At 48.4% G+C, this 24,109-nt stretch overlaps 1 protein-coding gene across 1 annotated transcript in view; it reads right to left on the bottom strand.

The window, feature by feature from the left end:
• Window positions 1-1,074: 1,074 nt before the first annotated feature.
• Window positions 1,075-24,109, bottom strand: part of MYO10 (myosin X) — a 218,148-nt gene continuing 195,113 nt past the window's right edge. The window contains exons 28-41 of the mRNA XM_047731876.1: window positions 21,774-21,869; window positions 18,760-18,853; window positions 17,671-17,726; window positions 15,822-15,964; window positions 14,938-15,132; window positions 13,375-13,532; window positions 10,321-10,444; window positions 9,499-9,796; window positions 8,744-8,951; window positions 7,824-7,960; window positions 6,936-7,056; window positions 6,092-6,544; window positions 3,851-4,042; window positions 1,075-2,540 (exon numbers count right to left, since the gene is read on the bottom strand). Of these exons, the coding sequence (XP_047587832.1) occupies window positions 2,439-2,540; window positions 3,851-4,042; window positions 6,092-6,544; window positions 6,936-7,056; window positions 7,824-7,960; window positions 8,744-8,951; window positions 9,499-9,796; window positions 10,321-10,444; window positions 13,375-13,532; window positions 14,938-15,132; window positions 15,822-15,964; window positions 17,671-17,726; window positions 18,760-18,853; window positions 21,774-21,869 (2,377 nt within the window). The 3' untranslated portion in view covers window positions 1,075-2,438. The remainder of the gene's footprint in view (window positions 2,541-3,850; window positions 4,043-6,091; window positions 6,545-6,935; window positions 7,057-7,823; window positions 7,961-8,743; window positions 8,952-9,498; window positions 9,797-10,320; window positions 10,445-13,374; window positions 13,533-14,937; window positions 15,133-15,821; window positions 15,965-17,670; window positions 17,727-18,759; window positions 18,854-21,773; window positions 21,870-24,109) is intronic.

Consider the following 24,109-nt stretch of genomic DNA (forward strand, 5'->3'; position numbering starts at 1 on the left):
GCTGAGCCAGTCTATGTTGATGAGGAAATGCAGGGAGGGAAGGAAATCCAAGAGCTATTTCAAAATAGCAGACAAGAAATGCTTAAAGCAATGATCTCGAAACAGGATTGTAACATGGGGAAGCAAAACCCTAATTGCAATGGACAATTTGTGCTGTTCTATGGTTTTGCAAAATGTTACTGTAGGGGAAACCAGGTGAAGGGCATAGGGGTCTCCTTGTACATACTATTGCTCCTTCCTCTGAACCTATATTATTTCTAAATAAAACATTAAAAGAGAACACAGTTGTGGGCACATAAAGGCCATTGCATAGAGAGACCGAGGTTCTGGCTTTGGTGCTGCTGTAACGCCTCGGGTGAAGCCCTGCGCCTCACTTGGCCTGCTTCTTATGTAACTGGGGGAGAGAAGCGGCCTTCTGGGGTACAGCAAGTCACAGAGGGCATCCTGAGAGGTGAGCAGTGGAAGAGGCCCTTCTGCCAGCTTCCCTCTGAGCACCTCTGGCCACAGGTGCTCAGCTACCTTTAGGGTACTTCCAGTCCCCATGGAAGCAGGGGAGGGCAGCCCTCTGGCCACAAGCAGTGCTGGGATTCAGTGAGAAGAGAGAGGGACATCTGGGGGACTGGTGCTGCTCATGTCGCGGGTCTGGCTGAGGGGACCAGGTGAGACCCCGTGTCCCGAGCTGGTTCTCTGGGTGAATCAGGGGCCGGACAGCCTACCTGTGGGTTCTCCCCAGTGAGCACGGCCGCAAGCAGGTAGCTGTAGCATCATGATTTCACGAGTAAGCAGGTTTTGGGGCTACAAGACCATCTGACATAAATGTGCATTTCGCGGCCTTAGATTTTTGGATTTCACCGAATCCTTGCTTTTACCTCCTCTGCTTCCTTGGAGTCGTGCTGCAGGTCTAGAAGGGCAGTCCAGAGGTCCCCACGTCCACTTTAAGACCTGTTGGTCAACTTGGGAAACTTAGGCACTGAGCTTAGGCACTGAGACCAAGAGCATTACAACCAAACCAACAAGAAAACCCCGATCCCACAGTGTATTTCAGGTCCCCCTGCTCAAGAAGACACACTGCAGGACAGCTAATATCTTTTATTGTCAGACCTTCTTTGAGCCAACGAGCAATTTCGCAGGGCTGTCCCGGAGAGGTAAGGCAATTTTTTTTTTCTTTGTGGGCAGACTTAGTTGGCGTAAGTCTTTACAACTTTTCCATATAAAAATAAAAGTCCAGGACCAGATTATTTTTCTTCTGGTCATAAACACTGATTTATTTACAGGCACCTTGTCGGACTACCATTATAATCTGGGATAAAGTGTATTTTCTTAAAGCGTCAGTCAGGGTCCTTTCAAGATTCCCTCTCGCATCACACCCCTGGGGAACGAAACTTCTTTCCGCCACACCCAACGTGGTCATATGGTCACTACCTGCAGTGATACGAACTCACCCTCAAAGAAAATTTTTTTTAACTTAAATCTTTTAGAAACTAAAGACTCCAAAATGTCTTCATATAGTTCTAAAAACAGCATCGGAGTCAGACTGGTTTATAAAAACCATTATCTGTATGGGCTGCATATCTGTTTATAACACAGCAGACAGAGAGTGCAGACTTTGCTACAAGTAATAAAACGGAGTCAAACCATGGTTTCTGAAATACAGCAAAGACAGGAAAGTCCAGGATTCTGGTCCGTTAATAAAACCACCTCATAAAGTAACGACTGAAGACTGGAACTCTGAACTATTAAAATATACAGACTGTTTACACCATTGCACATCCTTTTTTCCCTTTGCTTTTAATGCTCATGAGACAGTGATTAAAGTGATGAGTTTATGAACACAGGCATGCACAGGCAAGCTCAGAGACTTGAAAGACGAAACAAAGAAGTTAATCTACGTCCACGAAGAAGGCTGCCAGCAGCACTCGGACTAAAATATCCTGTCCCCTTGTGCTCCCTCTGTTCCCCGCTCCCGGCTCCCTCACCTTCCCTCCAAGTAGGGAAATCAGGCTGGGAGGTTAGTGCAGAATTGATGGATGAACGCCCCCTCCCCCAAGCTCTGTGAGTCTCCCGGAGGGGACGGGGGCAGCTCCCTTCAGTAGCACAGTTAAGGTCAGTTAGTGTTGGGTCCACACGTTAAGGCACTTCTGGCTGCTTTGGTGGGGGCCAGGGTGGGGTCGGGGGGGGAGGTTGTCCTCTCTTTTTTAAGGCATGTGTCATCTAAGAGTAGTAAAGCTTTCCAAACAGGGCCGACTGCTACGGTTGACAGCTTAATACAGGATCACGGAAGTGCAGAGGGCGGACGGCCCCTCGGAGACGCCTCCCTCCGGCCAGGGGCTTCCAGAAGGTGGGGGCAGCTCCCGCCGGGGCTCTGCGTGGCGCGGGCACGGCCGAGGCCAGAGGGTCTCACGTGCAGATGCTCAAGACACGTCGGGTCCCTGGCGCCTTCACCTGGAGCTGCCTTGGCTGCTCACGGAGCGCGACGTGCTGTAGCGTTTCTTCACGATCATGCTGATGTAGGCCTTCATGAGCTTGGCCACGTCCACCACCTGCGGCCGAGGCACAGGGGACGCGCTCAGCGGGGGCGCGGGGAGGGCCGCCCGGTCATCCCCCAGGGGCCCCCGCGCCGGTCTTGGCTCAGGTTCGGTCCCCAGCCGGACCTTCCGCGGCTTTCCCCTCTTCCCGGTGGCCGGCGGGCAGGGGAAGCCTGGCTTTTCTGAATATGGTGGGTCGCACCGCGTGGTTCTTTCCCACGAAAACCACAATTCTGCCTGATGGACACTTGGCAGATTTTTCACATTCAAAACAAAAAACGCCACTCAAGGACACTGTGGGTATCTTGAGGGCTGGGATGACTCCCCCTGATTAAAATACTGGCGAACAACCGTGCCCGCGAGCCAGCTAGTAAACCCCGGCTCACCACAGCGTCGTCCCTGCCCCACGACACAGCTGCGGGACACAGCGAGGCTGGGCTGGGAGGGAGACGTGGTGGCTGGCCGTGACCTCGCATTAGCCCCTTCCTGGGACGCAGGCACTGCCGCCCCCTTGGGCCTGTCCCTCAGGCTGGCCTGCATCCCTCTCAAGGCGTCCCAACTGCCTTGTTACCTCATCGTCCCACCCATCAGTTGGCACCATCACTCTCTCTACTGGAGTCATACAAACCTGGCAGCTGGGGGCCTGGAACCCTCCAGTCAAAGGTGCCACCTCTTCCATGTCCCTGCTCCCCTCACCTTAGCCTAGTCCACCTCCTGCCCCACAGCCTCCAAGAGCCTGCTGCTCCCGGCCTCTGGGACGCCCCTCCGTGATTACACCAACAGCTAAGCTGGTGGGTCATTCATTTCCATTTTCCACCCTTGCGTGCTAGCAGCATCCTACGTGGTGGCCTCAGCAGGCTTCTCCGTTTATCACGATGAGGATGACATTTTAAGCTTCGGAGCAGATGCACACACATTTAGTGGGTTTTAGGGGGGGTGAATTTGTGAGCCAGAATTAGCTACGCCCAGGGCAGTCACGGCCCTGGCTCCCTCCAGCTGTGATTCTTGCTGTCATCATCTGCTGACGCGCACAGGCTTCCTCACCGAAATACATGTATTTTGGACATTTACATCATTTCCCTTCCCCCACAGTAAGACCTGCCGCTAGAATGGAACCAAATCTCTCGGCTGCAAAGGTACAGAAGAAATATGGGAGGGTTCAGTTTTGGCCCTCAGGGAACCTACAGCTGCGGAGAGACAGCCATGCTGTATTTTCATATATTTTAAAGCAAAAGAGTCAAAATTACTCAAAGGCACCAGGAAATGGGGCATCGTTTCTCTCCTTTGTCAAGGTCACAAATGATTCCCTTGGCTTTGCCTCTTACCTCACTGGTTTCAAAGAGCAGCTCCCTCTCGTCGACCACAATTTTGTACGTGTTTGCCAGCGGCGCCCCGAAGGAGAGGATGTGCTCGTACTGGAACACTTCCAGGGGTCTTCCCTCCCCGCGCTTGTAGACCGACACGGCATCGGCACTGACGCCCAACCACAGGTCCTGGGGGAAGCCGCCTTCCTTGCACTGTGGATGAGAGATCATCAAGTAGCAAGACCGAGGGCGCGGGAGAGGCTGGGTCAAGCATCCGGGCAGAACACGGTAGGCATCCAAGAGCAGTCTGTGCCCGGGCAACTGAACTAGGACATGTGGTCTCTCCTTGGAGGCCTGACTGCTTTCCGACCGGAAGACCCTTGCTGGCGTTCGGAAAACCACTCGGTGAATGCTGACGTTGTGCTTTGACCCCCCCCCCCGCCGTTGATAACCTTACTCCGGGGGGAGCCGACAGTGGCTCCCCCAGCAAACCCAGCAGCCCGGAGCCAGTCTCCTATCCCTAGCTCTGCTTTTAATCCTTTTTCGGATCACTCTTCCTCCAGTGCAAAATCTAAGACAGAGGGAAGGTCTCCAAATCACTCCGTGCTGAGCAGTTGGGCAACTCTTGAAAAACTGGCTTCTAGACAAGAGGCAGCAGCAGCGAGCTGCGGTGTGCCCGGAGCTAAAAGGAATGTCACTGGCTTGGTGACAGGCTCCCTGCACGGACTGGTGTTGGGGAAACAAGAACCCCGAGTCAGGCATGAGCAGCTGAAGGACAGGAGGGATGTACATGAGTGACCCCGAGAAGAGGAGGGGTTGTACAAAACATCTGATTTACACCTGAAGACAAAACCTCACTGGACCGAGCAAGCAAGCAAACACAGCATGCAATGAAAAGCCATGAGGAGATCTTGGAATACATAATCAATACTTAGATTTTTTTATAGAGCCTCACTTAAAAGTCATCAGATACCAAACATGCTGAATGGGACTGTGAGTAGAAAACTGAAAGTTTATCTAGACCAGGGGCTGGCAAACTTACCCATGAAGGGACAGAGAGTCAATACTTTAGGTGCTGTGAGCCACAGGGTCTCTGCCACAGCTACCCAGTGTGGCCACGTTAGTGTGGAAGCAGCCAGGAACAGAGGCAGGAAGGAACATTGCCGCGTTCCAGTACATCGTGTAAAAGAAGTGGCACGTAGACTGCCAGGCCTTGATCTCCAGCACTGGTAGGATTTCCTTTCAGTAAATGGGTTACTTAAGGGGCACCTGGGCAGCTCAGTCTGTTAAGTGTCTGCCTTCAGCTCAGGTCACAGTCCCAGCCCTAGGGTCCTGGAACCGAGTTCCGCATTGGGATGCCTGCTCAGTGGGGACTCTGCTTCTCCCTCTGCCTATTGCTCCCTCTGCTGTTCTGAAAGGTGACTAAAAAAAATCTTCAACAACAAACAAATAAACGGTATACTTAAAAAAAAAGGGTATGAATCAGTATGGGTTACCGCTAATGGCTAAATTGCATTTGTGAAACAAATTCTTCCCTGCAAACAGATATTCATGGGGAAGAAACCAAATGTAAAATCCTAGCTGACCCCTGACAACATGAGTTTGAACTGCATGGTCCACTTACATGTGCATTTTTTTTTTTTAAATACAGTAGTGGCTGTAATGTATTTTCCTTAGGATTTTCTCAATATTTTTTTCTCTAGCTCTAGTGTAAGAATACAGTTTATATGTATGTATGTAATATCTAACGTGCAAAATATGTGTTAATCGACTCTCTTATGTCACTGGTCAGGCTTTCAGTCAATAGCAGACTACTCGTAGTTACATTTTAGGAAGTCAAAGTTAGTCACGGATTTTCAACCATACTGTTCAAGGGTTAACTGTATCTAAAGTTTCTAATTTCACGTACATAATTCTAAACATTTTTTAAAAAATTTTAAATGCTGGTTTCTACCAGCACTTTTTGATTTAATCTATCTGTAGCTTCTGTAAGAAAGAACATAAGTTATTTAAGAGGTGACCCCTTAATTTTCCATTCCCTGCTCACACTGTAAAAGCATTTACTACAGGGGAGGAAAACTGGTGAATGAGAGGGTGTGTTAATGGTAAAGTGGGGCGGGGAGTTGCTCTAACAAAAGGGGGTGAGAGAGCAGAGGCTCCATCCAGCCTTCCTGGGGCCCCCCAGCCCCATGTACTCGGCCACAGCCACACTCATGTGTGCTTTCAGACCAGCCAATCAGAGAAGCAGCCGTCAGTCCTCACCTCCACGTCGAAGAGCGTCGACCCGTAGCCCGGCCACTCCTTGATCAAGGCCATGTACTTGGCCATGGCCTGCTCCTGGCCCATTCCCTGCAGTTTCTTCCATTTGTCAATGATATTGGCCCGAGCCGAGGACACCTCCTCCTTGACCCACATGTCCAGCATCTGTTCCTCCTCCGCCTTCTGCCGGACCACGGACCCTGTCCGGAAGCTGCGCCTCAGCGTCCCCTCCAGGAAGCTCGTCCGCCTCTTCTCTAGCCGCTCACACGGGGTGAAGCTTCTGGTGGACTGGCTGATGCGGGCCTTCAGCCTCTGCAGGGAGTAGACGTCCTCGAGCGGGGGCACGGACGCGTGCAGCGAGTAGTCCCCCTGCAGGTACTGGAGCCGCAGGGCAGCGAGAACCTGCAGGTTCTCTTCGGGGGCTGGGTAGTGGCCACGGAGAACTGCTTCGTGCGCCTAAAGGAGGCAGACAGCAGTGTTAGGGGTGCGTGACCTGAAATCTGTCACCATTTCCCTCCAATGTCACCTTCCTGGACAACTGTAACCCCCCCTCTTCTGCTGCTTAAAATCTCCCCCTAGCACAAGTGGCATCTAACACATATTTCATCCCTGAATGTCTCTCTCCTCCCAGCTAGAACAGGTCTTAGCACAGGACCTCACACACCATGTGTCGTGGTTTCATTCTAGAGACGCAGGGAGGAGCGGCTGCCCCGGGCTTGCTGGGAAACCGCCAGGCCTCACGCCCCTCCAGACCAACCGCAGACTTAGGAAGAGTGTGACTAGGTTTCATATCTGCTCCCCCCCACGCCGCCCCACAGAGGAACCTGTTTCTGAAGGTTCCTTCTACCTGTTCAAACATAAATGCAAATTCCACGCTGTCTTTCGGCACATTGTCTGTATCCAGGAAGCAGTAAAGTTTGAAGTAGAATTTCCAGGGCAGGTCCCCCACCTCTGATGTGGCAGCCAGCCTACAGACAGAAAGCAAGGGAGGTTCAGAAAGCAAAAGGACAAATGGCCCTTTGGTGCCACAAGGGGTTGACGTTAGATGATTCATTCCCTAACAACTGTATTTAGCCAGAAGTGAAAATCATGCTTTCATTTTGGTCTCACTTTAAGACAACAAACGGGCAGCTTTCAATTACACTGTGCTAACAAGGATTTTCTGCGGGCCCCAAATTAGTACCGGCTCAACATTATGCTCAATCTATAGAAAAGAAACAAAGGCTCTATCTTCATTCCCTTTACTACCCCTCAAATAAAGGACAATATTTACAAAAATTGACACAAATATTCCTGTTCAGTATAAACACAGCCTCCATAGTACCTTTTGTGCTACTTAAGGGATAAGAAAGTCCTAGATTGAACACTACAGGTCTGAGAGATATAAAATGCAGTCTGAAAAGTGTCTGAGTTTGCCTGTGTCTGCTGGCCTGTTTTGAAGCCAGTGACAAGTGAAAGGCCTAGAATCAGGAAATTCCAAGACAGTGCATAGAACAGGGGACTGAGCAAATAGGGTAAAAGAACAATGGTGAGCTGAACCTTATTTGAGACAGGGGCTTTATCTAGGAATCAAGAAAAACAGGCAGCAGGGAGAGATGAGAAATTAAATGTGCTTCAACACAAGTAAAAGAACAGGAACTCAAATGCACACTGAGAGCTGAAAACTGAAGCCAAAAGCAATCCTCAACTTTGCTCTTTATTCCATCTGCTGGCATCCCAGGGAGACGGAACTTACTTCTCGAACTTTGCTAACACATCTGCTACGATGGTTCGGCTTTCAATGGCTTTATCGACGCTTCCGTTGTATTCAAACAAGGCAAACATGTTCCTGCTGTCCTCCATGGCCAGGCCTCTGATCAGCTTCTCCACCACCTGCAAGATACACCCCAAGGTCTTCAGCTTCCAGCATCTGATCCTGGAATGTGGCTTCACCAGAGCCCCAAGTGAGCCACTGGCATGTGAGGGTCCAAGGAGCTCCCCCACTAACACTGTCATGTGTGGTCACCCAGAATTTCCAAAGTGCTCTTTTCCCACTGTTCTCCACATATCAGGTTTCTCTTGTCTTTGTAAAAAAAAAAAAAGCACAGAGCATTTTGCCCACTGGTAGAGAGAGATGCCGGACAAAGTTCCTGCAAACCCCTACTAGCAGGAGAGGCCTGCGAAAACTCAAGCCCTCTCTTTTGTCTGATACATTCATCAACTTCTAAGAAACAATGGGTTCCAATGACCTTTCTCCTTTCCACGCCAGAAGCTTTTCTGGATATTATCCCCTGCTTTTTAGCCAATGGTTTTAGAATGCTAAATTTCAATTTTAAAAAAGGGGAAAAGAAAGAAAATATGCTCATCTGACTCATCACTGTAGATACTCGTACAGCAAACAAAGACCCCTCATCACAGAGATGCTGCGGTCAGCCCAGTCCTGGCGGGCACCCCTGAGTCAGCCACATATTCTCTACCAGATACGCACCTGCTTCATTTCTGTGTTTCTACTCATGTTTGATACGTATTTTTATCTCTTTATACGTGAGTTTGGTTGTAGGTTACACCTGCTGCGCTATGCACAACACAGCCACACGGGAGCCCGCCTAACCGTGATTAGCCCTCCTGACTTCTGTGCCCTGGCAGTGAGGCGTCAGGCAGGGCCTTCTCCCTCACCTCCCCGGCCGTGGTGTGGGAGTTGATGGTGATCTTGCAGGAGCCTCCCCCGTGGCAGTACACCGTGGACGTCATTTCCTGCCTATGGATCAGAGCGTCGATTTCATCCCGGGAAGGCACAAACTCCCTGCATTTGGTTTTCTTGAGAGATTCATAAATGAAGAGGGAGTATTTTTCCATCTCGGTTCCTGGAAACTGTTCCCGTATCCTAGGAGACAAACACTTCACTGTTAATTGCTAGACTGAGGCTGGCTGGCGTCTGGGAGCCGGGCTGCTTTCAGCAAAGGACCCCCCTCCCGAGGGGGCCCTGCGTGGTGCAGAGCAAACATGGGCCACTTTCTGTGCAGGTTTTGTTTAAATTCAAGTAATAATAATAATAAAAAGTCCCAGAGAGCCAGCACTGGGTGGGGAGCCGCTCTGCTGCCAGCTCACCTCTGCCGCGCTGCCCAGAGTCCTGTCTCATACGATGAAAACCGTTTTTCCGTGGTTCATCAGAGTCTGAGTCAGAATCTCTCTACCTATTTGATCCAGATCCCAGCACCTAGGCCTGCCCCCTCCATTTACTCAGGTGGCGGTAATTAAATGGACTCCACGTCTCGGACGTTAGGACACCACGCTAAAAGGGACCCGGTCCCTGCTGCAGCCTTGTGTGGCTTGTTCAAGGGACCAGAGCACGGGACCACACCAGGCGTCCTCCTTCCGAGCCACAGCCTGGCGCGGCCCCTGCGCGACTGCACGGCCCAGCCGTCACCTACCTCCTCAGATGGAAGCGGAGGTACTTGAGGATCCCCCGGCTGGGCAAGAAGGTGCAGCTCAGACACGTCAGGATCTGCCAGCTGCACAGGTTGCCCACGCTGCCCGGGTGGGGCACTTTGGTGGTCTGCTTGATGAGCTGGCAGTAGAGCTCGTCCCGCAGCGGGCGCAGGTCGTGCCCTGTCTGCAGGATGCCCTGGATTATGGGGATGGGGTCAGACATGGACTCCAGCTGCTGCAGGGAATTGAAGATCTTGATGGCTTCGTCCTGAAGGGTGGTGTAGCCTTTGTCTTTGAGCACTAGGAGAAGCAGAACGCACACAAGTCTTTACACGGGGGGTCTGGACACGCTAGAATCGGAGCAGCAAACACACACACACACACACACACACACACACACACACACACACGGGGAAGGGATGGGGACAGACGACGGCTTTGTGACACGGTGCTTGCCACGACCCTGAACCTTCGAATCAGGCGAACAACGCTGTCGGAACACAGAGGTGGGCAAGTTTTGCTGTTTTGTTCTATAACCGAACTCCTTCCCTCAACAAAACGCTTGCTTAAAAAGTTGGCCTATTGCCAAACAGGTTCCTGCTTTGTAACGCAAGACTTTCAGGATCTGGTTCTCCAGTAAACTCAGGCAACTCTGAGTTCACAGGGAGGGCGGGCATTTCCTGACCCCCTTGACAACTGTTCTTCTAGTTCAACAATGCTTACATCACCACATACAACACGTGCTGATGGGAAAGAGCCAAGGAGCGACCAGGGAGGACAGAACGGTGTCGGGCCTCAGAGCGCAGGTGGGCCCGGGCACTCACGGTTCAGGTTGATGTCTCCGTAGGGCAGGGGCAGCAGCGGCGAGTGCAGGGGGTGGTGCGTGTGGCGGAGGATGGGGTTCCGCTTGTAAATCTGCTCCACCACGTCGGAGTTCAGGCAGTTCTCCTTGAAAACAGAGAACCCGCTAAGCCAGCAAGCTTACCCAAAACACATGTGTGTAAGAACAAACACCTCTGTATTCTTTTTTTTTTTTAATTAAAATATTTTTTAGAGAGAACACGAGCAGGTGGGGAGGGTTGGAGGGAGAGACTCTCAAGCTGACTCCATGCCCAGAGAGGAGCCAACATTGGGGCTTGATCTCACGGCCCTGAGGACCATGATCTGAGCCGAGATCATGAGGGCAGGAGCTTAACCCACTGAGCTACCCAGGTGTCCTAGCAATCTGTATTCTCCCACATGTGAACGTTTTCCAGAGTCCAAAGCATCCAGGAGATGCTAGACAATCTAGCATTACTAATTTCAAGCACGGGAGCACCGAGGTGGTTGGTTAAGCATCCTACTCTTGATCTCAGCTCAGGTCTCAATCTCGGGGACAGGAGTTCAAGCCTCACACTGGGTTCAATGCTGGGCATGGAGCCTACTTAAAAAAATAGTGATAGTTTCAGGGCACCCGGATTGCTCGGTCAATTAAGCATCTATCTCTTGGTTTCAGCTCAGGTCATGATCTCAGGGTTGTGAGCCTGACCCCAGAGTATGGCTCCATATTCAGTGGGCAGTTTGCTTCTCCCACTTCCTCTGCCTCTGCTGCACTCTCTCGCTCAAATAAATCTTTTTTTTCTTTTTTTTAAGATTTATTTATTTATTTGACAGAGAGAGATCACAAGTAGGCAGAGAGGCAGGCAGAGAGAGAGGGGGAAGCAGGCTCCCCGATGAGCAGAGAGCCTGATGCGGGGCTCTATCCCAGGACCCTGGGATCATGACCTGAGCCGAAGGCAGAGGCTTTAACCCACTGAGCCACCCAGGCGCCCCTCAAATAAATCTTAAAAGAAAAAGATATCAAGCATGAAGATACCCACAATCTGCATTTGAAGACAAATCATAAATGTGCATTTTTGTCACAACTCATTCTCTTCATTTCATGTGTATATATTTTCCCATATTACTGAAAATATTTTCCCCAGAGATTATGCATACTTCCAAAAAGTAAAGTTCTTTTGCTATTTAGCCATCAGACACTTAGCCAAACCATGCATTTTTATCTACAATTCGCTTAAAGAATACATTGTTTTGGGGCACCTGGGTGGCTCAGTGGGTTAAAGCCTCTGCCTTCAGCTCAGGTCATGATCCCAGGGTCCTGGGATTGAGCCCCGCATCGGGCTTTTGGCTCAGCGGGGGGCCTGCTTCCCTCTCTCTCTCTCTGCCTGCCTCTCTGCCTACTTGTGATCTCTGTCAAATAAATAAACTTAAAAAAAAAAAGAAAACATTATTTTGTTCTTTAATTGGTCTTCTGTATTTTTCCTATACCTGAAAATGATACGTTGATATGTTATTAGACAGACTATTCAATGTGCCTGGCTTCTCTTTCCTGAAATTTAAGAGATCTCTTCATAAAAATTCATCCTGTACTTAGGTTCCTAAAATGTTAATTTGGGATTTTAAGAAGGCAAAGTTCCTTTAAGAACGTTAGATAAACAGAAAAGTTGGAGGACAGGCAATGAATCATTATACTGCAGTAATTTCCACTATGAAACTTTTTTAATAACACCCAACTGAAAGCCAGGGGGAAAAAAAACTTTAATTATTTCAACAATTTTGTATGGACTTAATTAGGGCAACCTAATTTTTTAAAGAGGGCTGTTTCATATTTGGAAAATTCTATTACTCTTTTTAATGACAGCTTTCAAATTAGAGATATAAGAATAGACAAGACACAGCTTTGAAGAGAACGCTCAACTGATGAGTTTTCACTCCTTTCTCAAAAAAAAAAAAAAGAAAAGAAAAAAAGAAAAGCTTCAGAAATCATTTTTTTAAATGCCAGAAATGAAATTGCTACCATTTAGCATCCTGGGTTTCATGGCATTTGCAGAGTCTTGGAGAATAACGGACTTGGTGGAATTTAGCTCCAAACACCCAGAACACACACTACCTTGTGACTTGATGAATTCAGTGGGAAATGTTATCTTACAGACATATTAGACCCTCTCCCACCTCTGCGAAGTCTGAGCTTGCCTCCTGGATTTGAGGAGCTCATTTCCTTTGATGCAGATCAACAAACACCTGTCTTATCATTCTCAAATCTTTTCTCTCACTGTTCCAGCTCCTTCTTTGGTATCAGGAATCTATCGGATGGATAACTTAGAGAAAGAGCAGTAAAAACAATCCCCTTGACCTGGTTCTGCATCAGGGACTGACCAGCTGTCTGAACAACGCAGCCAGAATATTCCATGTCTCTGTTTCCATTCCTGAAAAATGAGTGCGGCAATCTCTGTGCATGGCTACCATGTAATTATTCGTTCAGTGTATCCTCCGCGGTTCATTTTTATAAAAAGGAAATTACAATTTAACAAGGTCAGTGTTGGTCCAGAGACTTGGAAGCTTCCTGTGAGTTTGGAGGTGCTTAATAAAGGTTCCAAAGGTTTTCTAGACCCATCCAGGCTGCTGGTGAATCCCCCATGTGCTCCAGTAACTCTCAGTAAGAGAATTACCATGTTGCTCCTAGAAGGTCCCTACCCCGGGGCTGAAGGGTGACCTGTGGCAGCAGGTCACCCCCACAGAAATCACACCAGGTCCCTCAGATGGGGAACCCTACACCCCAAACCACAGACCATCCTCCCTCTGTGTGCACAGCCCAGCACCCGGGTTTGCCTGGGCAGCCACACCTGCCACACCCGTGGATACAAAGTACTTTTAGTGTCAAATTTCACTTAAGTGCTCGTATTTAGATTTCTAAAAGCCGCGATCTTCCAAAAGAAAATTAATCGCAAGTTAGTTCTGATGATGGAATAAAAATGGAGCTTGACCGACATCTTGATCCAAGAGATGGGGGTACCTGCGAGCGACAGTGACCCACCCTGGTAAGCTCAGTCGCCCCTTACCTTGATGTCCTGGATCAGCTGCTGGGTGGGCGTGTCGATCGGGGCCTTGGTGTCCGTCACATTCTGGATGGCGCTGGACCACCTGGTGGCCTCGTTGAGCAGCTTGGTGTAGAGCCGGTAGCAGTGCTTGCGTCCATACACGGTGACGTTCCAGTAGCCTGCGGCGGAGCACATGCGCAGTGGCGTCATTGCCCCTCACCCCGGCCCCCAACGGAGGGCCCTTCCCCCACCGCCCAGCAACCCAGCATCCCCCCAGTCAACCCAGCAGTCAATTCAGCAGCGCTCGCTGAGTTCCCAAGTGTGCCAAGCAACCCATGTATCCGCCGACTGACTGGAGGAGCTTACGGTGGAGGGGAAGACAAACACAAAACAATAAAACCCAGGATTAAATACATCAGTGGTAACAGGGGCGCCTGGGCAGCTCTGTGGGTGAAGCCTCTGCCTTGGGCTCAGGTCCTGGGATTGAGCCCCATGTCAGGCTCCCTGTCAGCGAGGAGCCCGCTTCTCCCTCTCCCTGCTGCCCCCGCTGCTTGTGTACTCGCTCTCTGTCTCAAATAAATTAAAATATAAGTAAGTAAGTAAATGGTAACGTTTGCTCTGGGAAAAAAAAGGGGGGGGGGCATAAACTAAGTTGCTTTCAAGGCTCTGGAACCAGAATGAAAACGCTTCCTTCCCTTTCTGACACTCCTTATCCCTTCCTGTTTGTTTCCTTTCCTTAGACTCTGCCTTGAGAAGCACGCACTTTTGCTAAGCAAGCGTCTGTGTGTCCAGAAGCGAGCGATCCTTTAGAACAGAGGAACTGTATTAAAAACAAAAATCAGGGCGCCTGGGTGGTTTAGTCAGTTAAGCGTCTGCCTTGAGCTCAGGCATGATCTCAGGGTACTAGGAGTGAGCCCCACACTGGGCTCTCACTCCACGGGAAACCTGCTTCTGTCTCTCCCTCTGTCCCTCCCCCCTGCTTATGTGCTCTTTCTCTATCAAATAAATTTTAAAAATCTTAAAAAAACATAAAATCACAACTAGCAATAGAACCCAATCTAGAAAAATTTTCATAATCCTGATGAGAACAAAACTAAGCGAACATGACTGCTTTTTAATCTACGAGGTTAATAAGCTCAGGGACATTTAGGATTTAGCCTTCTTGGGCTGCGTTAGGAGTCTCATGACACAGAGATAGAAAAGATGAAAAACACAGCACAGGAAAAGAGAGCTCACCACAGAGGAGTCTTTGTTTTGTGCAATTGTCCTAAGAATATTTGTGTAACTCAAGTAAGCAGGACCTCTTTACTATGTTTTTTTTAAAGATTTTATTTATTCACCTGACAGAGAGAGACAGTGAGAGAGGAAACACAAGCAGGGGGAGTGGGAGAGGGAGAAGCAGGCTTCCCACTGAGCAGGGAGCCCAATGTGGGACTCGATCCCAGGACAATGGGATCATGGCCTGAGCTGAAGGCAGACACTTACTGACTGAGCCACCCAGGTGTCCCTTTACTGTGGTTTCAATACTAGGTGTCCATAAAGCTAAGCACAGCCAGGCTCGCCGCGGGCACGTGGCTCTGTTACCTGTCTCTTTGAAGATCTTCTCGTCGGGAGGCACCACCGAGCAGAGGCTGTTAAGGACCAACGTGCCCAATTTCAGAGCGTTCTTCTCAGAGCTCTTGTAGTAGTCCAAGGAATTGTGGGTGAGCACAAACCACCGTTTTTTGAGTTTCAGTGAAGACATCTTCGGACTGTTTTTTACTTCTTTGTGCAACCACCCTGGAAAGAAAGATGAAAATGTCAATTAAAAACTATAAAGAGAAACCCCCAATACCGGGTCCTAATCGGCAGGATGCTTCCAGATGGGTCCCATTTCTACTTATGGGCTGGAAAGGGTCACGACCATTACTTACGTGATTTTTTTTTTTATCATTTTCTTTATAAAGTTTTTTTTTTTTGAAAGATTTTATTTATTTGAGAGACAGAGATCACAAGTAGGCAGAGAGGCAGGCGGAGGCAGAGAGAGAGGAAGGGAAGCAGGCCCCCTGCTGAGCAGAGAGCCGGATGCAGGGCTCGATCCCAGGCCCTGGGACCATGACTCGAGCCGAAGGCAGAGGCTTTAACCCACTGAGCCACTCAGGCGCCCCATAAAGATTTTTATTTATTTATTCGACAGAGAGAGACAGCAAGAGTGGGAACACAAGCTGGGGGAGTGGGAGAGGGAGAAGCAGGCTTCCTGCCAAGCAGGGAGCCCAATGCGGGGCTCGATCCCAGGACCCTGGGATCATGGTCTGAACTGAAGGCAGATGCTTAACGACTGAACCACCCAGGCACCCCTCTTATGTGATTTTTTAAAGCAACTTCAGAGTCAAAATTCCTCAGAAAAGCCGCCCCCGTGGGAAACACGGCAGTACCTAGGCAAAGGGAAACAGTGCCCCCCGACCAAGCAGCGCAGCGGTAGCAGTCACCTCTCACAATGAACTCCTGGCCCTCCACTCTGGTGTCCCCCTTGGATCTCTGCAGCAGCGTGATCCAGTGGTGCATCTCCTCTGGGGTGTCCGCGTTACAGTGGAGCACCCGGTTGGCCGTGATGATCACAAACGAATTGGGTCTGAGCGACAGGGCAGGAAGGAAGCAGAGACTGAGCCCCACCGGCAGCATCACCTGTTTGAACCAAGACCAAATGCCTTTTTCCCGGCGGACGGTCACAGGGATCGGAAACTGCAGCACCGTTTGTACTTAGGCTAAGGCAACTCTTGCTCATTTCTGCAGGATTTATTTTATGCCTCATTAACCTTTAAACTTGGAGCCACACATTCTGAAGGTCCGGGGAAAGGGAAAGATTGCTTCATGCAAAACTTTCCAGATGACACTTGGTTCGGGGAAAACTAAATGAGGTGACGGTGGGGGAAAATTTTTTTTTTTTTGATGCTTCTCCAAAGTAAATTTCTTTCTGCCCCTGGGTATTGCCTTGGATGATATTTCTGTGGGTCGGTAATGAAATGTCAGACACCAATAATAAAAGAAGATCGGTAAGTAGGTGTAAACAGAACATCTTACACACTCGATTATGCTGGCTACAAAAAGCCACCTGGGTCCATGTGTTCAAAGCAATTGAACAAAGCCTCATTTCTGTCAGGGATAACATAATAATGGAAATTTACTTTCTGCCTCATCTCTGTCTGGCAATGGCCCACATCTCTCCGAGGCCCTTGCTCTTACTAATTCCTGCACCTAACCACTTATGCTAGTGACTGAATAATTTCTTGCAAGTTTTCAAATGTTTACAGTAGCTCTTTAAAAATAAAAGATTTTTCTATAGTTGGGAAGGGAGAAAGGAGGGAACTTGATGGAGAGAAGGGCCTACGCAGCAATGGAAAGTTCTATGCACAGATCTTCACATGCCCAGCCCGCTGGAGCCTCCTTTAGAAGGAGACAGATGTAGACAAGGTGGGAACTTGACCATCAGAATAAAATCTGGGCTACTGACAGGAGAAACTTGGTAAGGTCCCCGAGCCAGGTGTAGGATGGTGTAGGGCGATCCTAGAAACAGTGTGTCTGTGGTTCAGAAGAGCCTCTGTCAAGGGGCAGATGGAGACTCCAGGGAATGCTGCCCAGTGGGCACCATTTTTGTCGTCAACTGGAATACATGTCTGTTCACTTTCTAAAGCTTTGCTCCTAGACGCAGAAGCTGATTTTGATTCCTACTCAGGATTCAAACAGCAGCAAAGAAAAATAGATAAATACAGACAAAGGTCAATGGTACAGACTCCCAGGGGCATCCACAAAGACGATTTGCCTTCAGAAAACAAAACCAAAACATGCTATCTTAAGGACACAGATAAGGTGGAAATATCAAGGAAAAATCTTTGTGGTTTAATTTATGAATACTCTACACAGAAACTGCAATCAAAATCCTACTTGAGTTCATTATTAAGATTAGAAAGGGGAAGACACCCTTCTCTGTGCTGGAATACTGTTCTGCTCAGCAGGCATTTTCTTCCTCTGGGAATCCTGGGTCAACCCCTGTATCTGAATGAAGAATATTCCTTGTGTGTGTGTGTGTTTGTGTGTGTTTAACTGAGTGTTTAAATTAGCTTCCATGGTCTCCTCCAGCATCCCAAAGATACCCAGAGAGCAAGACTTCTGGATATAAAACTGGCCACGAAGAAGGCAGCCTGGGACTGAGCAGGTGTCAACACGCAGCCCTGAATCATTTCGTGGCCCAGGAAAGAAGACAGTGGCCCAGAAGCAGAGAGGGCTGGGGGAGCCTGCAGATTACTAATGCCTTCTGCTGAGAGTCACATCCCAACTTACCGATCGGGGCTGTCAGAGGCACACACGGAATCAATCAGCCCCACATCCAAAGTGCCCTGGAAAGGAGCAAAAATAGGGGGAAGAGAATCTATCAGTACAGCACACATGACCATGACATCCTTTAGGTTATGGCTCTCTAAAGAAGCAAATAGACACTTCTCCTTTCTGTGTTAACTGTAAAATAATAGTTATCTAAGAAAGGACCCCCTTCTGGTGGTGAGTACCGCCTCTAGATAGGGCAGAATCTACAGTTCTCTCATTTCAAAAAAAAATTATAAATTAATTTTTATCTGTTTTTAGAATACTTTGGAAAGTATTTCAAACTTCTCTCAACAGTACAAATTTTCTGACTTACACTAGGATCCATCCCTAAATTTAGACTCAGACCCCGCTAAGAGACTTTGATCTTATGTTGTTCTTAGGAGAAAAGAAAACTTGATTTCTAAAATACGACCGTGGGGCGCCTGGGTGGCTCAGTGGGTTAGGCCGCTGCCTTTGGCTCAGGTCATGATCTCGGAGTCCTGGGATCGAGCCCCGCGTCGGGCTCTCTGCTCAGCGGGGAGCCTGCTTCCTCCTCTCTCTCTGCCTGCCTCTCTGCCTGCCTCTCTGCCTGCTTGTGATCTCTCTGTCAAATAAATAAATAAAAAATTAAAAAAAAAAAATACGACCGTATGGTTCTGTATGCGTCCAGGATAGAGTGAAGACTGGAAGAACACGAGTCAGAATTCCGAAGTCCTTTGGAGGGAGGTATGATATGCTTCCAGGATTTCATGTAACTCAGGATTTTCTTTTTGGTCCTTTTAACGGTTTAAAGCAGGAGGACTGGAATCTATTACTACTTATGATCGTCTTCTACTAATTCTGTTTTTCTGCATGATTTTTTAGGATTTTCTTTTTGGTCCTTTTAGTGGTTTAAAGCGGGAGGACTGGAATCTATTACTACTTATTATCATCTTCTACTAATTCTATATTTCTGCATGATTTTTAAAACATTCCCTTAATTGTTACACTTTTACTTAAGGTTGTCTAGGATTTCCCGGGCCCCTGCCTCCCTGGGGCGTCTCCCTCCGCCCCACGGCACTCACGCACCACGGCGTTTTGCGGGTTCGCCTGCTCGTCGTGCATCTCCCGGATCTCCTGGTCGGTGGACGCGTGGACCTGACTCAGCACACTGAACCACTGGCTGTGGGAAGGACAGAGAGACTGTCAAGGAGGGGCTAGCTGCTGGATGGGCACCGCGGTGACCAATGCCCTTCTCTGCATTCTCTGCGAAAGTGACATTTCCTCTAGCAATTTCGTTTTTAATCTGCCGACACTCCTCATGGGGTAAATGTGGGTTTCATGCTACCAACCGGCAAAGGTTGAAGAAACAGGCAATGCCTTTAGCTATGGCTGCTGCAGTTTCAGATCAAGGGGAGACCCTCTCCTCCAGCCGCCCCAGACTTCCGGACACTGAATAATGAGGATAATGAAATCCTCAGTTCCACCCCAAACACTTATACATCAAGGATCTTTATTAAAGGTATTATCTATAACCTAGGAAATATTCAAGTGCCTTTTCTTTCTTTAAAAACAGGGGTGCCTCCATGGCTCAGTTGGTTAAGTGACTGGCTCTGGCTGGGGTCATGACCCCAGGATCCTGAGATGGAGTCCGACATCTGGCTCTCTGCTCAGTGGCGAGTCTCCTTCTCCCTCTCCAAAGCTCTGTGATCGCCCCCGTTTTCAATTTCTCACAAATAAATAAATAAAATCTTAAAAAAAAAAAAATTCCAAGGTAAGAAGGCCGATGATGGCAGAGCATGACAGATCTCAGGATGCCCACTAAGGTCAGTCTTCCCTACTCACTTCCAGGATGGGGTTTCTCACCACCTGATAGGATTTCTACCTAAGTAAGAATAAAACCATAGGAGAACTGCAAACAGAAAACGATTGCTTGAAATAGAAAGTGGAATGCTGTTTTGACCGGAGAACTCTTCTATTCTCATCCAAAATGAGTTTTCTCATTTGCAGCCTCATTAGAATCAGACAACAAAGGAAAACAGATCAACCCCAGAAAAGTCAAGCTGAACAAAAGTCATGATGGAACTAGAAACACAATACAGGCTTGAGCAAAATGACCACAAATAGCCACATATCCATGTGTCTGTCCGTCCATCCATCCATCCAATCCAACATTGATCAAGCAACTATAAAACGTAGGAGGTGCCAAATGTGAGATGCTAGGGACAGCCCTCTCCTGCAAGCGTATATAGATACGCTCCTACTAAGTATGGCACAGGATAAAGTACTTGGTGTCTATGACGGTATACTTAAGCCAATAATGTATACCTATATAGAAGCGCAAGTCATGTATCTATAGCAAAGCACTAAAATCTGTCTCCAGTGATTCCTAAAGGAGAAAAATGTGACCAAGAGCTTGAAAATACGCAGTGTATACAGAGTCCCATGGAAACAGGGGAAACATCTCAATATAAATTTGCTTCATCAATTCTGATTAACTCAAAGTCAAGACTTAAGTCACTGCTTTATGAAGCTCAAAAATATTTCCCAAATCCAATATTGAAAAACACACAGTCAAGACGTAGGCCACATGGTATCACACACACACGCACACAAATAAAATCTGCTGGGCTTTCATTCTATTCAGGTGATACCCTTAAATTGACAAATTTCTCCTCCTGAGTCAGATTTAACTCGATCTGAAAAGGAATTTTTAAAAACACGTTTTACTGGCCAAGGAAAGAAGTTCTCAGTTAAACTACTGCAAATGTTGGGGCCCCTGGACGGCTCAGTCAGTTAAGCATCCAATACTTGATATCAGCTCAGGTCTTAATCTCAGGGTCAGGAGTCCAAACCCCGCACTGGCCTAGTGTGGAGCCTATTTGGGGAAAAAAAAAAAAAGTCCCCAATGTTAAATTTAGCAAGTTCATTATGGCCTAAAACAGAGAGGATGGCTCTGGAACGCTGGGCCTGTAATTCAGCTGGAAAGCCGTGGGCATTCCACAGACCACAAACACCCACGGGCGGTCTCTAGGAGTCCCAGATGGAATGAAGGGGCTGTAATTCCAGGTTTGCTTGTTTTTCCAGTCTGCGTCATAATTTATGGATCCAAGCATGGTTTTAGTTTGTTCCCATGGGAAGAATTATTTTCTTTGACCTTAAAGCTGCTCCCATGGCCCTCTATGGACTCAGACATCCAAAGGGCAGAGGGGTAGCTGTGAAAGGCACGGAGAATTCATTACAAGATCTGAATATTTCAGAGGTCAGAAATAAAGGATCTAAGCCAAAGATGTTCTCCGGCCTTGCTCAGAGGAGAGGACAGATACCTCCAACACAGCCCTGTGGCTCCTAAAGCAGCAGGAGAAACAGACGCTTTGCTCTGTCTCATCCAGTGTGTGGCTGTGTGATCCATCACACCAGGGGACAGACAGCAGCTCTCCTGTTCTTCCACATCTCCCACAAGGATGGGGCCCTGGGGTCCAGGAACGTGAGACCACTCGATCCAGCCAATGGACACTTGACCCCACTGTCCTTTGAGCTCAGTCAAAAAATTAAGCTCCTTAAGAAATGTAAGGATCGTAATGCCTCCGTTCAGCAAAACTGAGCTTTTGTGACTTTACCAATGATACTCCCCTTTGTCACGTCTGAGTCTCCTACTCTGTAAAATGTGGGTCACAGTAATAATGGTAACAACGCTATTAACCTTGTAGGGCAGCCGTGAGAATTAAATGGGCTACTCTACATGAAGCAAACACAAGCTATGCTCAGAAGCTTCCAGAGGGTGGGCTTTTGGCTCTGTGCGGTTGCATGATTTACGTACTCTGCTGGGGACAACAAAAGCCTGAGCCAAGATAACAAGGAGCCTGTCTAGTGGCATTCAAAGCTGGAAATCCTGGCCCTTGTGTGGTTCTTGGACACCTGAGCCCAGTGACAGGTTCCCCAGGGGACGAGTACATCCATCTCATGACTCGGTTCTTCACTTGTCCTAACAGAAAAGCCCAACTAGACAATCAGGTGCAGTCTCTTCAGAGCCGGTCGGGAGGCAGCCAGGCCTCGGCGGGAGCGAGGATGTCATCTGCGGGCAGCCAACGGCCGTGCCTCACCTGGCATCTTCTGGGGACTCGGCGATCAGGTGGAAGGTCCTATCGGCCATGATGATGTCGATCCCGTTCTCTTTGCTGGTGTTATCGATGATCTCTCTGCAAAGCAGCAACAGCAGCAAATACATATCAGGACCACAGAATCCTTAAGAATAAGCAGGAAAAGCCACTTCACCGAACTGATGACAGAGTTGGAAACTGTAACCAAAAGATCAAACACCCACTTTGGCCTTGCTTTTTTTTTAAATGATGAAGATCCCTGTGGCCTCAAGCTGGGGGTCGGCGGCGGTGGGAGGCTGGCTGGGCTCCTCTCTGCTTTCAGAGAGAGGAAGGCTCAGGCTGGGATAGGTGTTTCCAGACTACTCGAGGGAGAAGTCTCTCTCCTCACTCCGCCCACCCAATGCCCACCCCCGCTGGGGCCCTAGAAGGCTTGGGGCAGCCGCCTCCCACCCGGCCCCTACTCTCCGCTCCTCATTGCGCTACAATGGCAGAACCCCTACAAGATGACGAGCGTGGCTTGAGCTCTTCCCAGTTCCTCATGGCTTCCCTCTATAGCTTAAGGCCTCGGCTGACACCTGTGACATTCTCCACCTCGTACGGACACATGATTCCCACTGGGGTGAAGAGCAGGGTTTGGGTGTTTCTGGATCTCAACACCATCTTGCTCTCATCTCAACATGCCCTAAACAACACTAGACGTGTAAAATCGGAGGCCCAGATTAACAAGATGAGGGTAAAACACAAGCAGATGTTGGCATGGAACCAGAGAGGGTCAAATGGTTGAAGAAGGGTCTTGGGGAAAAGCCAGCTTGCTTTGCCAACTAAAGTAGTGTAACTCTTCACACTTCAATATGCCTTTTATATCTACACAACTAAACAGTCTAACTAGTTAGAAAAATAAATATCTTAGAGCTAGAATCACTGAGATGAGATAAAATGTTTTTAAAACTCAAGATGGTGAGAATTCCTAGAGTAGTCCAGGACACCCCTTCTGAGCAGGAAGCAAGAGGTGACAGATGGGCAGAAATCGGCCAAGCTTCGGGTCATGGTGTTCCCTGAGTAGGACTCCAGGGAAACTGTCTAGACCATGTTACCCTGGACCGGCCACTCTGCCTCTCTGGAACTTGGCTACCTTGTGTGTAAAATAAGAGGTGAGATGGTGATCTAGCTGGAAGCGGGGTGGTGGGTGGAGGCTGTTTCCTCCGGGGTGGGGCCCAGGGACTTGCACTTGTAAAAGGCTTCCCTGGAGAGAGAGTGATGATATTGTCAGGGTCACGATGCACAGAATCTTGAACTCTGTAGGATAAACGCGGCGGCATCTTCAACGACAGCGAGTGCGTGAAGAAAATGATGGGGTTGTGTATTGTTGTATAAATTACGAGAGATTCGGGAGATCTGTTGCTGGATGAGAAATTATAAGCCTTAACAAGAGCACTATCACCTCCATTGACAAGACAACTGGGGAAATTTGAGCAATGACTGGAGTTTGGATGATTGAGAAGTTCATGTTATTTTTGTAAATGCTGTCACCATAATGTGATTATATATTAAGAGTCTTAAGCGCTAAGTGTAAACTAAAATATTTAGAGATAAAATTCTGATGTCAGGACCTTGCTTTACAGAATACGGCCTGTAGGGGGAGCAGTGTGGGTGGGATTAGAGTTGAAACACCCGCCATGGTGGGGGGGTTGAGTTGAAAGCGCGGAACAAGTACATGAATTTCACTGTATTCTTCCGCCTACTTCTGCATAGGACTGAAATTTTCTGTAACAAAACATTTCAAAATAGAGTGGATACTTTTAATTAATGTCAGTAAGAAATCTTAATGTGGCGAAACCCTTACAACTCCTTGCCCTCCCTCTGCAGAACAAGACAGAAATGGCCAAGTCAGAGCTAAGGTCTCCTTAAAACTGTAATTTTCACAAAGCACCTGGAGGATAGGGCTTTATATTAAGCAGCACAGAGCAAGGTGCATGAGGATTATATATTAATTTCCAACAGTGAAATCCCCTCTCCGCCTTTCTCCTACGAGTTCCTGGCAGTTGTGGGCGAGCCTTCTATGGGGCGAGGGGCTGAAGCTGTGTCACGCTGGGCAGATTTCTTGTAGGATTTAGTCTCACTGCCCCACACACTCACACCCGTGCGGGATGGAGCATGGGCTCCTGACAAACCCAAGCGGCAGCCTGGAGGAGCCCAATACTCTGCTGTCTGCATTTCATTATTTGCCCTTAAAAATTAAATGCCTAGAACACCCTCCTTGTTTAACCTCCCACACTTTCTAATAAATCATGTTCTACAGTTGCCGACGCTGATTAGAAAACAACACTCCATTTTCAGGT

Source organism: Lutra lutra, chromosome 5 (genome assembly GCF_902655055.1).
Source record: "Lutra lutra chromosome 5, mLutLut1.2, whole genome shotgun sequence".
Classification (NCBI taxonomy): domain Eukaryota; kingdom Metazoa; phylum Chordata; class Mammalia; order Carnivora; family Mustelidae; genus Lutra; species Lutra lutra.